The 15,711-nt window shown below is 39.6% G+C and overlaps 1 protein-coding gene across 5 annotated transcripts in view; it reads right to left on the bottom strand.

Annotated features, from left to right (window-relative positions):
• Nucleotides 1-14,995, bottom strand: part of LOC139975284 (protein unc-80 homolog) — a 76,509-nt gene extending 61,514 nt beyond the window's left edge. For 4 of the 5 annotated variants that reach the window (XM_071983069.1, XM_071983070.1, XM_071983072.1 and 1 more), the window contains exons 1-7: nucleotides 14,660-14,995; nucleotides 11,307-11,355; nucleotides 7,263-10,566; nucleotides 6,448-6,627; nucleotides 5,461-5,642; nucleotides 4,427-4,566; nucleotides 2,930-3,135 (exon numbers count right to left, since the gene is read on the bottom strand). In XM_071983069.1, coding sequence (XP_071839170.1) covers nucleotides 2,930-3,135; nucleotides 4,427-4,566; nucleotides 5,461-5,642; nucleotides 6,448-6,627; nucleotides 7,263-10,566; nucleotides 11,307-11,355; nucleotides 14,660-14,751 — 4,153 coding nt within the window. In that variant the 5' untranslated portion in view covers nucleotides 14,752-14,995. The remainder of the gene's footprint in view (nucleotides 1-2,929; nucleotides 3,136-4,426; nucleotides 4,567-5,460; nucleotides 5,643-6,447; nucleotides 6,628-7,262; nucleotides 10,567-11,306; nucleotides 11,356-14,659) is intronic. The other variant, XM_071983071.1, reaches the window with a different exon arrangement.
• Between the last annotated feature and the right edge of the window lie 716 nt (nucleotides 14,996-15,711).

Here is a 15,711-nt window from a genome sequence, read left to right as displayed (position 1 = left end):
CCACCATTCAAACGTTGAACCCCCCAGTCATCCATTTGGAACCATAATCTCAAGCTTTGAAATCGAAATTGCTTCTTTTTCTTTCTGTATTTTTGCTAGACTGGAAAATGGTATCAGCATTCTGATACTAGCATGTAATTTCATGCCTAGGATATACTTATATCATCACAAATTCCCGGCCCCCCTTCCCCCTCTTTATTGGTCAACCCCCCCTTCCCCTTTTTATCAGTCAGCCTTGACATCCGAAACCCTATTTGTGATTATAACAGGAGATTCTCCACAACTTTCTGTTTTCCTACTATTATTTGTCTTTTTTGGTTTCTCTTGTGTTCCTACTCTGACCCTTCGATGCAATTTATGGTCAATCAGAATTTACAGAATTCCTTAATTCTTTCGTGGTTAATAAGTTAGCTAATTGGCTCCTTGAGGAGGGACATATTTAAATAAATCCATTGAAAACAACTTTTTTTTGAAATGGAGAAACTAAGAAAAATGCTTTTGCAATATTTGACAGATTAAGGGGAGCACTTGTTCAATTAAAAACGAAACTTAGTGAAACGTACGCCAAGAAAAACAACAGATATTTAAAATACTTAAATATTGCAAGTGCTTCACTAAAAAAAGCAACAGCTGAGGCTTGAGAAGGGGTGGGGGAGGGGAGGGGCTGGTGGTGCTCAAGCTAGGAGCATTGAGGAGTATAATTGATGAGCAGGACAACAAAAGCTGGATGGAACAATGCAGGAACACTCAGCAAGGTTGCAAACCCTTGACAATCATTTTGAACTTTATCAACAAGTGGTGGCAGCCAATGCAGTGCACAGTCAAAAATTAATCCAAGCTAAACAGCGAACACAGCTTGGCGTTACCAAAACAATTTTCAAAGTCTTGTTGCTGATAGGGAATTTGCATGTCTGTCCATATATAATGGGTATGCAGTGATACCAAGAATGGCAGGAAAATAAAGCAGCATGTGGTGATGAGCTCTGCTTCCATATTTGGTCCAGTTTTTGCTCTTTTTTATTGGGGGGGGGTGGGGTTAGGAGAAGGACATCTTTCAATCAATGGCAGCATGAGTGACAAGGGTGAGGACCTACCAGTTACCTACTTGTTCCCCCCCCCCCCCTCCAACTCCCCCAAGAAAAAAATATTTGGGACAAAAATGGTGTGATCTAGTTCATATTTTGTCACTACCAGTTAATGCCAATATTAAAAAGCTGATTCTCCCAATTCTTATATGATAAACAGACTAGGCTTAATTATATCTGCAAAATGAGTGTATAGAATGTCTATGTCCACTATCAAGCTTTATTGTGAAAAGGTTTTTCCAGGTTTCATACAGCAGTTGTGACAGTGACTAATGAGACAAGATCTTGGAATATGTTTTGATCATTTTTGACGTATGATGAGATACAGAAAGTCAGTATTTCTGTTACAAGTTGTTCATTTTGACTTCTCACGTAGCCTACAGATATTAAAACGTATCTGCTATTAATATATTTCGACAATGTAATATACCTGTATATGGAAGTTGCAAAGTTTCATATTGGTGATTGCATACATTAGTGCAAAGATTATGCCCATAAAGTAGTTATAATTTGTTAAAAAGAAAAGCTGTAGGATCAAACCAGTGCATCAGAAGAGATTTTATTGGTAAGTTTTTTATAAAAGTTGAGAAGAATACAGAGATTATACAGAGATATTGCATTGCTCATACAACAAAAAGAGACGATAAATGTTAATATTGCAAGCAAAATTATGCAATCTTTCCAACCATTTTTAAATTAAAATTAGGAAGAAAATTTCTTTGAAAGGTCACAATTTTATGAAATTCCTATTTCTAGATATGATCCACGTTTCTATATATCCTACCATTATAGAATCTGTATAGTCTATCAATGCGATCGATAACGGAATGACATGTTAAAAAATCGATATCACAAGTTGTCTGCTCAAATCTATATTTGAAGAAAGATTTTTGGAGTACTTGTACTAACTTATCGTGGTTTTGATTTCTGCACGCCACTTTTTGAAAACATCACATCTGGTGGTCAAACCGTTGCTGGTCAACGAGGGCTTAAAGGCAAAACTAGGTGTTCCATGTCCTAGTTATCAAAGGAAATGGGATGATCCTATACCAAAAACAGTCTTTTATGAAATATCATATACTATGAATAATTGTTATGATTTGCTTTCTGTAATAATGGGGAATGGTTCATATATTGCTTCTCTTGTTTTCCTTTTCTTTTCTTTTCTTTACTTTTTCTTTTTTATGAAAGGGGGGGAGGAGGGGGGATGGGCAGGGAGAAGGGATATGGTACTTTCAATGCTCTAATGACAAGGTTCAGAATGTGTCAAATGTTACCTAATACTAATAAACCTTTGTCTTGAAAATGGCTCCAAAATCTGGTCAAACCAAAAGACTATGATCTAAACTTTTTGTCATTTATGGTCCTGGAAATGAATCTCAAGAATGAAGCATCAAATCTTCCTCTTTCGTTATTTCTCAAACAGCGGAGTCTCTTTTAACGTTTCGCAGAATCTAAGCAAAGTCTGAATGGTTTAGAAGCAGTTCAAACCTTCTTTCGGAGAAAGAAGAAAACAGAATCCTTCTTTTTTGGTCTCAAAAGTGTTAGGCATTTTCTTATAAAACAAAACAGATGAAGAAACCCAAAGTACAGTTTTTAGATTAAATTATATGACACAATCATTATCAGGCAGTCAAGGCTCGTGAAGATATTTACAACGTAGGATATATATGCCACCAAGGAAGAGCGAGGACCGACGACAAGTGGATCCAGGGTACAGCTATATGGGGGGATGGCTTTTTTAAGGAGCTGAAGGTTTAAACAAATAAAAATGAAAAAATAAGAAAAAATTGTTAAATAATGAAATATGAAAGGAAAGGTAGCAAAGCAGGTCAGACACTCACACATCTTACCGAATTGGAAGACACTGAATCTACGTTTGGGACCGGTTCCCTCTGCGTCAAAATCGACCGAATCCATCTGTCTATACTTCTTCTTGAAGAGGTTGCGTCTCAGTTTGGTTCCGGGACTGACGTCCCCGGCTTCCTCCTTGCCCAGGGAGGATGACAAGCTGCCTTTATCGCCATCCGTTTTGCTTCCGGAAGAATCACTAATAGCGCAGCAAATAGTACGGCATGCAGTAATATGGAAAGGATATGGTACGTTAAACAAAACGCAGCTCACACCCTGCCAAATATTGTGTCGGATGACTTTTACACGGTTAGCTTCAACCCACCCAAATATTTTTTAAAGTTTTCTCAGTGGAATATCCCAACAGTGGAATAGCCACTAGGATGAGATGGCAAAGGAGGTTCAAAATGTCCTAAGATTTCGACTAATGCCCCGCTTCCATCCTCCCCCCTTCCATCCTCCCCCCTTCCATCCTCCCCCTCCCCACTCTCACTCCTCACCATTCATCTGATAATGATAATTATTTCAGGGTGTACCCAGAAATATGTCCCCTTCCATCCTCCTCTTCCTCACCTCCTTCCCCTCTTCACATCCTCTCTACACCCTCTTCATACCCCTCCCCACCTTTCCCCACCCCACCCCCTTAGTAGCACATGTAAAATTCTATGTCAAAACCTGCTGCTACTTCTTCTCAGCTAAACCATTAAGATAAATATACCTTTAAATTAACTAACAAACATGGAATCCAAGATTCACTAGAACGGACAATAACACCACTAACATTACAAAAACATCAAATACTAACAAATTATTTTTGTAAAGTGCGCTATCAATTATACCCAAAGTGCAAATTAGATTAAATCATACTAGGTAATGATTCTAGCTAGTAAATTAGTTGAATCAAGACTTGATTGCCTTCTGGTAAACTTTGCATCATTGAAACTCACTAAACAACAGTAAATGTAAATATGTACAGTGACTGGACTCATTATTACCAACCATGCAGAGATTATAACATCCTGCATACATTAAACACCATCAAAGCACAGAAATGATTGGGTATAAATACCCTCAAGTCCGAAAGGCTTGTTTACAGATTCGCAACAATAAAATGTGTTAAAGGGATATTGTCGGTGGCAGACCTATATTTCACACTGTTATAGTTGAAAATCCTATCTTAATATCTTGTTCCTAAGTTGATTGAATGTAACCTACTTTGACATGCTAAACCAACATTTCCTCAAAGACTGATGACATTATGTGTTCTGTGATTTCATCTCAGCAGAGGTTGTTCGAAGCTTTAATTTTCCTTTTATCCTTGAAACGTGATACATTTCAGACACTGCAACCACAGCCCCACTATTTGCTCTCCTATCAACTCCCCCCCCCCCTTATTCCTCTCCCTCCCTCTTTCCTCTCCCACCACACAATCATCTTCAAAACTGTCTGGATGCATTCTATTAGAAACAAATAATAAAAAAAGTACTCACCCATCCTTATCCTTCCCTTCAATGTCTTTGATACCTTTGCCTGCAGAATCTATCAAGCCACTGAAAGCAACCCGTCTGAACACCCCACCGTGAACCTCCCGGATGTAGTGGAGTAACTGTCGTGCATCTGCATAGACAGCCTGCATGGACGCAAATGAAAGCACATAGAGGATCAATTGATATATAAATATATATATATATATATAGATAAAGCTAATTTATACGCATTCCCACCAGTAGAATCACTGTGGTCGAGTGGTACGGACTTCGGTTCGTGACACAAGATTCAGGGGTTCGATTCCTACCTTCGCCTGATGAGTCCCAAAAGGACGAAACCGGTCGTGAAGTGGAATTTTTCTGGTGTGTTATTCTTTATTTATTGACTATAAATATAGATATATAATATATATATATATATATATATATACATATATATATATATTTATAGTTTGATCTCTAGGGTAAGGCAAATAAGTCACCAAAACAGAACTAGTATTGTTCGATACAGGTGACAAACGCCTACAGTGGAATTACGACCTTCTTTACCGGTTTCAAATCTCTGGACATACAATCAGCGTCCATAGCCTAGTGGTAAGGGTGTCCGCTTATAAAGTGGGAGGCCCGGGTTCGAATCCCAGTGGAGGCTGGAAGTTTTTTCACTGTTCTGGATTTTTCAACTCATTACAATTTCAATTTTATATGTATATATATATACATATATATATATAGATATATATATATATATATATATATAAATATATATATATATATATATATATATAAATATATATATATATATAGATATATATATATATTTATATATATATATATATATATATATATATATATATATAACATGAATATGTGACCAATCCAGCAATGATCACAACAGCAAACTGACTGTTTCACTGTATATGTGCTGGTGGTAATACCAAGGAGGGTATTGTCGTAAACATAATTAATTCACAGTTTGCCCTGGGGTGGGGTTTCAGATAAATTTCAAGAATCATCCTTTCTTTAAATAACAAACAAACCTCATTTTCTAAGGTTAGGAGTTCTTCTTTAGAGTCCACCAAGCGAGTAATCAGCGACTTCAGGGTGCATCCTACAATAGTGCCCTCTATGCCGCGGGTACCCGTACCGGCTATTCCACTGCCGAAGTTAGTAGCGAACCCCGCTCTTCCACTTGTACTTTCACCAGTACCGGTAGATGTGCCTGTATTGTGAGAGCCAAGAAAAAGGACATCCTTAATCCACCAAAAAATGGACCAGTGATATAATAAAAAACACTGTATATTTTCAAATGAAAAGAAATATATTTTTACTGGTAGCCTATAATCTGTAAGGCAATAGACACTTATTGAAAATGACCATTTTGGGATATCCAATAAAAATATATGCCACTGTTTGATAGTCATCTTGATTTTTGCTATGAGGCACAAAAAATGAATGCGGAAGATACCATACAGAGCAGATATCAATCAATCCAAAATGATTTCCTAACAGAGTGAAGTCCCTCATGAAAAGCAACACAAGGCAATAGGACAGGAGCTAGGACGACAAGTTTGACATATGTTAACCAAACAGGGTTTGGGTTTGGTGGCTTTGATGTTAAGGTTCATGAATGGATTTTAAATATGCTGCTGAAAAGCAGGACATTGCTCGAGGCGAGTTTAGACCCCTTTTTGTCTTCATGATCAGCACATGCTTACTAGTGATTAACGAGGCATGGACTCCAGTATTAAAACAAACCCTTTGGGCTCTCTTTGCTAGAAATATACTTGGTCGTGGTACAGAAAATTGAAGGAGCTATGAATGTGTGTAAGTTATCCATTGTGGGTTACTATTACCTAGTGAACATTTCTACAAGGCTTTCTACAAACCACATCAATCTTAGAAACTAGGGTGTAATAGGCAAAGGGGTATTTAAATGGAGTATGCTACCTTAATGTCTCATTATTTTGAAAGGTATTGCTATAGACCAATCGATCATCACATTTGATTCTGTTTTCTTTACTCACCAGGTCTGAATGACATCGGTGCTGGATCGTCACAGAATCCAAGCAAAGCGTGTAGGAAATCTAAAATGGCCTCCAGAGGGTGAGCAGATATGACGTAACGTAAGTAACGACGAAACTGGGAAGGGTCAATCTTGAATAGGCGGTAAAGACATTGTTGTCCGACCAACCGTAGCTTATCACCTGTTACCAATATAAGATACAGAAATTTAAAACATGAACATAAGAGGAAACATTCCAAGATGACTCAATCTAGTTTCATATGTTCTCAATGACAATTTCAGGGAAAAGCTTAGTGTTTTATACTTTGTGAAGCAGTTTTCAAGAATGAAGTTTGTCTCTTAAAGGTACTACGGTTCCTGCGCATGATAACTGCTTTAGATATTAACACTTGTAGGGTAATATACCCCATTTTGTTTTACATGCTTCCATTCTCAAAATATTTCCTTCACTGAAACATTCCATTGATACAGTTTTCTCAAGACTCAATATCTGGAAATAATTTGAAGGAACAGAGCCTCTAGTAAAAAGTGATTTGGGAACCTCTTAGCAATTTTTAGCACACTAAAGATTTGGGCTCAATACTGTTGACCTTTGAACTGTAGAAAACGTTAAATCAAATCAAAGGAGATTTGTGTTGCTCTCATTTCTGTCACAACTTTTAAATTAAATTTAAAAAGAGCAGAGAACTTTCTTTGCCTCTTTCGACTTCGTTTTTGATAGTTTCCGTCCATGTTTTTCCATTGTTCCTTGACTATAGATGCTATCTTAAAGGTATGTTTGTAAGTGATAAAAATGAGAAAGAACTCGGTACTCACCTTGTTGACCTCTGACCCCTTCTCCGCAACCATGGTGACAACCTAGCGCTCTGAAGATCTGTAGCAATGTCTCTAGTACAAGATTATGGGTAGACATTTCCTCCAGACCTTTGGTGGAGATATCCGACTCTCCCTCTTTGGAGCCTCGCTTCACCTTTTCACCTTCTACTTTGATGACAGGTACCTTGCTTTCGGTCGGTTTGGCTCCCTTTTGGACGACGCTGAACTCTAAGAGGGTATCGATGATGTTAAGAGCCACATCACAGACTCTGCCACTGGTTTCGGTAGATATGATGGTGTGCAGAGCCTTAATGATCACACTAAAGTTCATGTGGCCGTTCTCTTGGATATAGTACGTCGACCCCGCCGCCTCGGCCGTCTCCTCCTCCTCCTTCACGGTATAGTTGACGAAGGTGTCCGACGCGCTCCTGGGAAGAGCGGTAGATGGAATCGTCAGGCTCGACTTGCCTGTAACTCCATTGGCCTGCGATGTCGGCGGTATGCCGGATTGCCTCGACCTTCCCCAACCGACGTGGGCTGACAACGGTGTGGGTGGTTTCTCCATGGAATTTACCGGTACCTCGATCGGTTTGAGGCTGCTGTTAGATTGGGATGTATCGACCACGGGTTGGACCGACTGTGTCGTGCCAGCTGAATGGATGTTCGATGAGAAGACCATATTCTTGCCGCTGGAGACGGTAGCGACATTCATTGGTGGGTTAATGAATCTCACCGGTGCAGAACATGGCGTCACCTGTTGGGCAGCACTCTGCTCAGTCCAGTCACTCAGGGAGACCGGCTGTGCCTTGTGGAACTGAATCGGTTTGGAAGTCTCTCTCGCTCTGGCTGGTGCCCCACCATGTCCAGCCGGCGTTAACGGTAAGGTTGTGTTAGACTGCCCAGCATTGTTAAAGGGCCTCGGAGGGCTGGAGATTGTGATCGGTCTCAAAAATCCCGATGGACCATTTCTCTCGGGCGAATGATTTACTATCTGTCCCACCCATCCAGCAGATGGCGTGGCCTGTACTGGTGTTGCTGAAGGTAGTACTGACGGTGACAGACACTGGCCAGGGCTGACTGGTTGAAGGATAGGTTTAAGGTTTAAAGGTTTCACCTCCTGACCAATGACTGCCGGTCCCTCGTCCACAGAAACTAGACGGGGTCCAAATCGGACTGGTTTGACCTCTTGGGGTAACGGAAAAGTCATTTCTTGGTCTTCTACAGATGCCATTCTGGCAATTCCTGGTCTGAACTCCATCGGTTTCACTTCCTGGGCTCTGATGACCATCGGTTTCACTTCTTGCGCGGAGAAAAACGTGGGCGCCTCCTCCACGGATGCCTTGTTGACGACACCGCCTCTGTAACCGAAGGAGACTGTCGGGTGGGTGTCCTCCACCTGGCTCATCTCGCTTGCCTCTGTCAGGAGAGGTGTGGACTCTTGCGACAAGAAGCTCTTCTGCTTAGCAGAGGAATCCGAAGGAGACATTGAAGGCAGTGTCTTGAGCTTGACCACATCGATCTTAAACTGGAATGGCTCCAGTTTGGGCGATGTGAAGGAGCTCTCCGAGTCGGTTCTTTCCAGAAGCGGTCGTGTCTCCGCTATTTCCTCGCTGACCTTCCCGTCGACCTTACACTCCTCACTCTCTTCCTCTTGAATCAGTTTCGGTACAAAGCTTCCCACGGCCTTTGAGAAGCTACTTCGAGCCGGCTTTTTCAGACTCTTGCTGAATTTCATCTTCTCCTGACTGCCCCTCCTCTCTGACGTCCAAGACAACCCTTCCGCTTTGCTGAGGGGTTTCTTAGGTTGAGCGAGTTTCAACGGCTCCAGTTTAATTTTCTTCATAGCGTTCTCTTCCCTCTCCTTCTCCAACTCCTTCTGCTTTCTTATCTCGTCGGTGGATTTCTTGAGCAGGTCCGCCGGTTCCGAAAATTTCTTGTGAGGCATTCCCGGCGCAGGCGAGAACAGGCACACGGTTATCTGCGGAATCGGAGATGAGTTGCTCCGTTGACGGACTCTGTCGGCGGCTGTGTTCTCGTCGGCAATTTGCCTGAGTCTGCACAAAATGTAATTTAGAGCCCAGAGAATTCCTTCTTCCGACCAGGATGGATTGAACAGACAACGCATCACTGCAACGTCAAAGTGGCTGGCTGCACACGTGTCGTGCAGTCTCGCAGCAGGCCGTCTGATCTCAGGATCCGATAGCGTCGCTGCCGCAGGCATCTGAGCGGATTTGGTCGATGTAGAGGGCTCCTGGGGGGCGCTTTCTGATGGCTGAATGGGAAGACTAGCCGGTCTAGGAGCGTCGGATCCTAGTATCGTTGGTTCGTCTTCGATGTCTATCAGCTTTCCCTCTGTTATCGATTGCTCCGGCACCTTGGGTAGCGAAACCTTCCGAGGCTTCGCATACAAGTCGCCCGCTGTCACCTTCAGATCCCCACAGTTACATGCACGGCTTTTTCCGACCGTCGTATTGCACACTTCACATACGATCTCCAGGCTCACCGACGGTGTGTCGGAGGGAGTCACCGGGGGGTCGCTGGTGATGGAGACGACCTCCGATATCTCGGCCAACGGGGCGATCCCCTTCCCACTCTCGGCTGATGTCAGTGTGGCCTCCTCTTTGATGCTATCGCTAGGTTCGGGTTCGGCCTCTTCTTTCTGTCCACTGTCGCTATCGCTATCGTCAGGAGGTGGGTTCTCTGGAAGAGGCGGAGGGGATGGAGGAGAGTTCTCTTCGAATACGTCGGGCTCTTGAGTTGTTTCTAGCCCTTCATCCGGAGGTGGAGGGACAGAGACTAACTGTCTTCGGGCAACCCTGATTAATCTCCGTGGCTTGACCGGCAAGGCAAAGCATGGGATATCTGGCTGCTTGTGGTCCCACATCGGTTTCCAGACTTTCAGGCCACTAGCTAACCTGAACGATAGATCTGACTCCCTCAGGCAATAGACCAACGGAGCAAACAGATATACGAATAGTTGGATGGTCGTCAGAGGGTATATGAACTCTCCCTCATGATCCACATGCAGCTGACATACACCCTTCTTCTCTTCCTCGTTCTGCATACACTCCTCCGGGGCGTCCAACAGCGCCCAGTGGAGAGTGTGGAGTATTTTGGTCTCCGCCACGCCCAACTTGTCGGCATGACCTAATTTGGCCCTGTTGTTGAGTAACGTCGCACAGCAGTGAAAGAGATGAGGCACAGACGCTTGAACCAGCTGCCATCTTGATACGCTCGATATCGCATCTGAGAGACTAGGTGAAAGGCCATGTAGTTTGTTCTCCACCAATACCCTTTCAAAAGACTGTAAGAGAAAATATACAAAAACATAGCATATCTCTTTATGTACAAAAATATGATGGGGGACAGTTTTGTTTGCCTCACGGAATATTTAAGACACTGCTGTCCAAGTGTTTATTGGTAGTTAGCTGGACAAAGTTTTATGGAGGATTAAATTACTTGCTGATCAAACAAAATTGTATTCAAGACATCTTTGGTACATTCTGAAATCAAAAGGACTCAGTCATATATGTTCCATTATAAACTAAATTTGTTGGACAAATTCTATGTTCAAACACATGTTTTAAGGATGTCCAGTTTTGTCCAAAGGACAACCACCAATTTATCTAAACAATCAGCTCGTTAGGTTTTTTGGTGTAGAAATCACTATTCTGCACTTAATGTTCAACATAAGGGTTATCATTTTAGTAAACAGTTTGAAGCACAGTGCACAGATCAAGGAAAGTAATCTGTTGAGAAACCAGAAACAGATTTCATAGAACAATCACTTTAAACTGCTGTATAGGGAGTTCATGTTTTTGCGAAATGTTGCAGTAAAAGTGGACAAGATGTCAGTTTATTTCTACTGATTATAACATATTACCCAGAAGAGCAGAATAGAGGACTAAAGTGGAACTATTAAACATGCAGCAAAATTAAGAATTACACCCCATGTTTCGTTCCTCAAAGCATCTATTTTCATGTATCCTGCTACATATATGTACCTTATGTTCTATGATATGACTGTATGACAATAATACATACCACACATGTAGCTTCATACAGGCGTGTCAGCTTTGGTCTGATAAAAGGGCTGTGGAAGAAAACAGTCAAGAACTTGTCACAAGAAGCTTTCAAATTGGTAAATGTTAAATTGATACCTACTTTAACTTGAAAGAAATTCAAATGTAAGGTAAAGTATATATTGTCTGTAGATACAGCAGAACTCAAAATTCAGGTTATTTACTGGCTAAATGCCAACTAGATTTCATCGTTTGCCGGCATAAAAAAAAAAATATGTGCTAGCATTTTGCTCCCTGTGCAAAATTAATGTTACATAAATTGCATTAAATTTCAGCCAGTAGATTAGTTTATATGATACAGAACTTTTGCATTTTTTTAGAAAGTGGCCAAAAGTTGTGCAATTCTAGGCCTTATGAAATGTAGTACTTAAATTGGCAATTTATCACTGCTTTGCAGAGCAGTTAAACATCACACTATGCAATGTTGTAATTTAATATACTCGTAAAACAAATTAAATATATAATTTACTTCAAACTGAAGGGTAGTTTCAGAGTTTAACAAATTTGTTTGAACCATCTAGATACTACAGTGGAATTTTGCGATTCAGTATACAAAAAGAACAAAAGGTAACAACAAACAAAGAAAGAACAACACTTGAGCTAATTACAAATTTTAAGCTAATTCCAACATTGATCTTCACTATTAGGTTTTTTTTTTTTTTTTTTAAATTTTTTATTCACGTTAGGCTATAGTCCTGTTCACCTAGTCTGGTTCAAAAACCCAGTAACCATACAAAAATTTGCCTCTTTGTACCTTTTGTCAACATGATGATGAGACTCTTGAACATCTATTTTGTTTGTGCCCATTTGTCCAAACATTTTGGTATATCGATTCCAGAATTTGTTTGAAAGATATTAGTAAAATCACCGTAGATAACATCAAATTTGGTTACATCGAATACATAAGACATCCGGTGAACTTTTTTTTGCTACATGCAAAATATTTTATTTTCACTTGTAAACAAAACGAAAAACTGCCAGATGTTTTAACGTATTTGGGTGACTTTATTTCTCTATTAGAACATGAATATACAATTCTGAAGAAAAACAATGAACGTAAGCTCCGGCAATACAGAGAATGTTATAAGTAAATGATTGTATTCCATTTGTTAATGTTGCTTTCTATATGTTCTGATATGAGATATTTCAATAAAAGAGATGGAAAAAAAAAATATATAGAGATGGTTGTTCATTCCTTCCTCAGTCATTACTAGTTTAACAAGTATTTGTCTTTTGAATGCTAGATTTCTCTGTTTTTCCTTTAAATTATCATAAATAATGTTATAGTAATGATGTATCCCAGAATGCATCACTGCTAACTGAGAGAACCCTCCTCTTTGTTAACTGGCAGAGAAGCTTTGTTCATACATTTATTTTAGATTACCAATTACTACAAGCAGTGAGAACATTGTGACCTGTTCATTTAATTTGATTGGCTTAACCAATTCCTTTTTCAAACAAGATTAATTTGACTTTGCTGGGAAACAGGAAATTAGTTAAATTGTATATGGTCTAAACATTTTCCTGGTCAATGTAGAACAGTCAAAGAGGTCAGAATTAAGTGAAACTAATTCATCAAAGTTATCTTAATTGGATGAAGGAACAAATTAAAAATGAAGTCTAAAATTCTTGCCACAACAACAATTAATTTATATCAATTATAGAATATGATTTTAAAAGTGTATTACAGCAACTAACTCAGAGCTGCATGTGCACTTTTGTCAAGGAACAACATTGTCAGTGCATTTCCTGAAAAAAAAAAGCTCTGCATACCAGCATTTTGTTGAATACTAATTATGTGACTCTAAATGGATCCTTTCTCTACCTGCTTGAGGCACTTGTACTGCAGGTATTTTTGGAACCAAAAAAGGAACTGTGTCAGCAATATTAATGGGGAGAGGGGGAGTGGGAAGGGTGGGAGCTGGGTTGAAGCACAAGACAAAATTTCTTTTTACCAAATTTAGTAATTAAATTTACTTGAAGGCATGGATTTGAAAAATAAGTGTAGGTTTGGCTGACCCAATGGAAATATACAGTAGTTTCTAAGTCAGTGGCATATGTACTGTACATATAGCTAACATTAATGTGTTGCTAATAAAAGGATCACATTTTATTCAGAAATGTGTACGGGAGACATGATCAAGATATTTCAATATATTTTAAGAGAAAGGTGAAATTTTGCGGGCATCTCAGATTTTGCAGCCAGCTATGTAAATTGAGGATGATGCGATGGGTATAAAGAAAAAGTTTATCAAAATAGGTCAAGAAACAAACATTTTGTCCATCTTGGAAAAACCCTTGCCAAAGAACTGAAGAGGTAAAATAGATTAGTAAATGCAGCAGATGACTTGCATATGCATGGAAGGTTGTCAAATTATTCAATAATCTATTAGTATAGTATATATGTTCAAACCTAATATTGGCCAGCTATGCTGGGGAAAATTAACTTTTTAACACACTCAGTGTCAATATACAATATGAACACTTAATTATTCCTGATAATAAGAGAAAATTACCAAGTAGGACTATTTTTCCTTACTCTTTTTCCACTGTTTATAATTTCCCAGTCAGTTTACCATTATGCATATTTGTAGAAAACTTTACCTTAAGTGCATTAGGTTCATATGCATGGCGCTCCAAGAGTTTATTGCCATCACTGTTTATTTTAAGCCATGCACGGGATCTAAATGAGATCAGGGTGAAAAAGCTTAATCCTCTTATGGAGAGACCTGGTATGTAATCCTCTTGGCTTACTCAATAGAGTTTATTGGAGAGAATCATCCAGTTTTAAAATGGACACTTTAGTCCGTGCAGTATACTGTCTGCCCCACTCATTGCCGCTTTTATCATTGATCACCTACTTTAATGAACCCAGTGGTCATGCACATCACATTCCACAAATGTATGGTTGGATAAATTATAGCCCTAGTATAATGTTACCCAGGCCAAGTTCCTGAGTAGAGGTTACACTATATGCTACAGCAAATTCATTCCCCATCGTTCATTTCTCTTTCTTTCCATTTGTGTGTGGAAATTATGCAAACTTATCTGTCAGTTAGGCATAGTGCTTTGGTATTTGGGAATGATTATAATTATAACATTAGTAATTTATAGAAACCTACGCCTACCTACGTTCAGACGTTTACGTACCATCGTTATTAATCTGCATATAGCCTAACATTAGCAAAAAAAATATGGCAAAAAATATATTTAACAATTTGTTAATCAAACGAATACTGACAGTTCGTTTCATTCTTTGAATGGTGAAAAACAAACCGATGTTAACATAATGAATCGAAAAGCATGTCACTTTACCTAGTCTGTCGCCAAAGGAAGATTTGTATTGGAAGTGGAACTTGTTTAGCTGCTGCTTTCGATCCGTCGCCGGATTGCTTTCGCTTCACCATCTTCTCCAAACCATCTGATCTGAAGACGTCAGCTTCTAATTTACTTCACGGTACATCCAACGTCTTGAACTAAGCCATTCTCAGTTATCAAATGTTGCTTTCAATGATTAAATCTTGCTGACTGATCAAAACATCACGTAATACGTTAAAAAAATTGCAGTACGAAAGCTGATACGGAGCCGTGATGATAATTCCGTCCTTCGGCCGTACAGTATATACGGTTCCTGCAATCTCAGCCCACAGCTAGCAGCAGCTGCTAGAGAAATTGAGAAAATTGCATGCATAATAAGCTCATTTCAAGGTTGGCCTGACCATGCGCGTTAACGCAGACTGACAGAGAACAATTAACCACCACGGCGTATTAAAGGGATATCGGAGTCTCGAGTTCAATTTCAAAAGAAACGTGGCATAGTAATGTCCATAAAGTACGCAAGGAAAACAGAGTTATCCATTCAACTGTTATTGAATAGATATGAAACATGTAATGGAATACATTTTGTTCGAGGAGACTTTATTTTGAAATATATCATTCTGCTGTCACAACATTATTTTGTTAAACTTCTGATCGTTATATATCATGTAAAGGGTTTTAGAGTTTGACCTCTGGTGACCTCAAATGAGATTTGACCTCACAAGCAACATATTCCTGTACTCAATATGGCAACTCCATAAACCATGTATGAAAAGTATCCATGATTTCTACCATGAGAAATCATTTCTTAGAGGTTTTCAGGCTTCGGCAAATATTTTTTTAAAGTACTCGTTATTTGGCGACCGTGACTAAAAATCTACTTGCCAAAATTCACTCGCCACTAGGCCTATGATTGCTGTTCAAGTCGCCATAGAACAGATTTCCAACATCAATGCTTCCTGTGAAGAGAGATTAGGCAGATTGCATGGTGCTACGTAATGGCACATTGGAAAATTATGTTTCTGTGCAATATGAATTTTTTTTTTTTT

This window comes from Apostichopus japonicus, chromosome 10 (genome assembly GCF_037975245.1).
Source record: "Apostichopus japonicus isolate 1M-3 chromosome 10, ASM3797524v1, whole genome shotgun sequence".
In the NCBI taxonomy this organism is placed as follows: Eukaryota; Metazoa; Echinodermata; class Holothuroidea; order Aspidochirotida; family Stichopodidae; genus Apostichopus; species Apostichopus japonicus.
The sequence above is the reverse complement of the archived record's forward strand: the minus strand, read 5'-3'. Positions and strand labels throughout refer to the sequence as shown.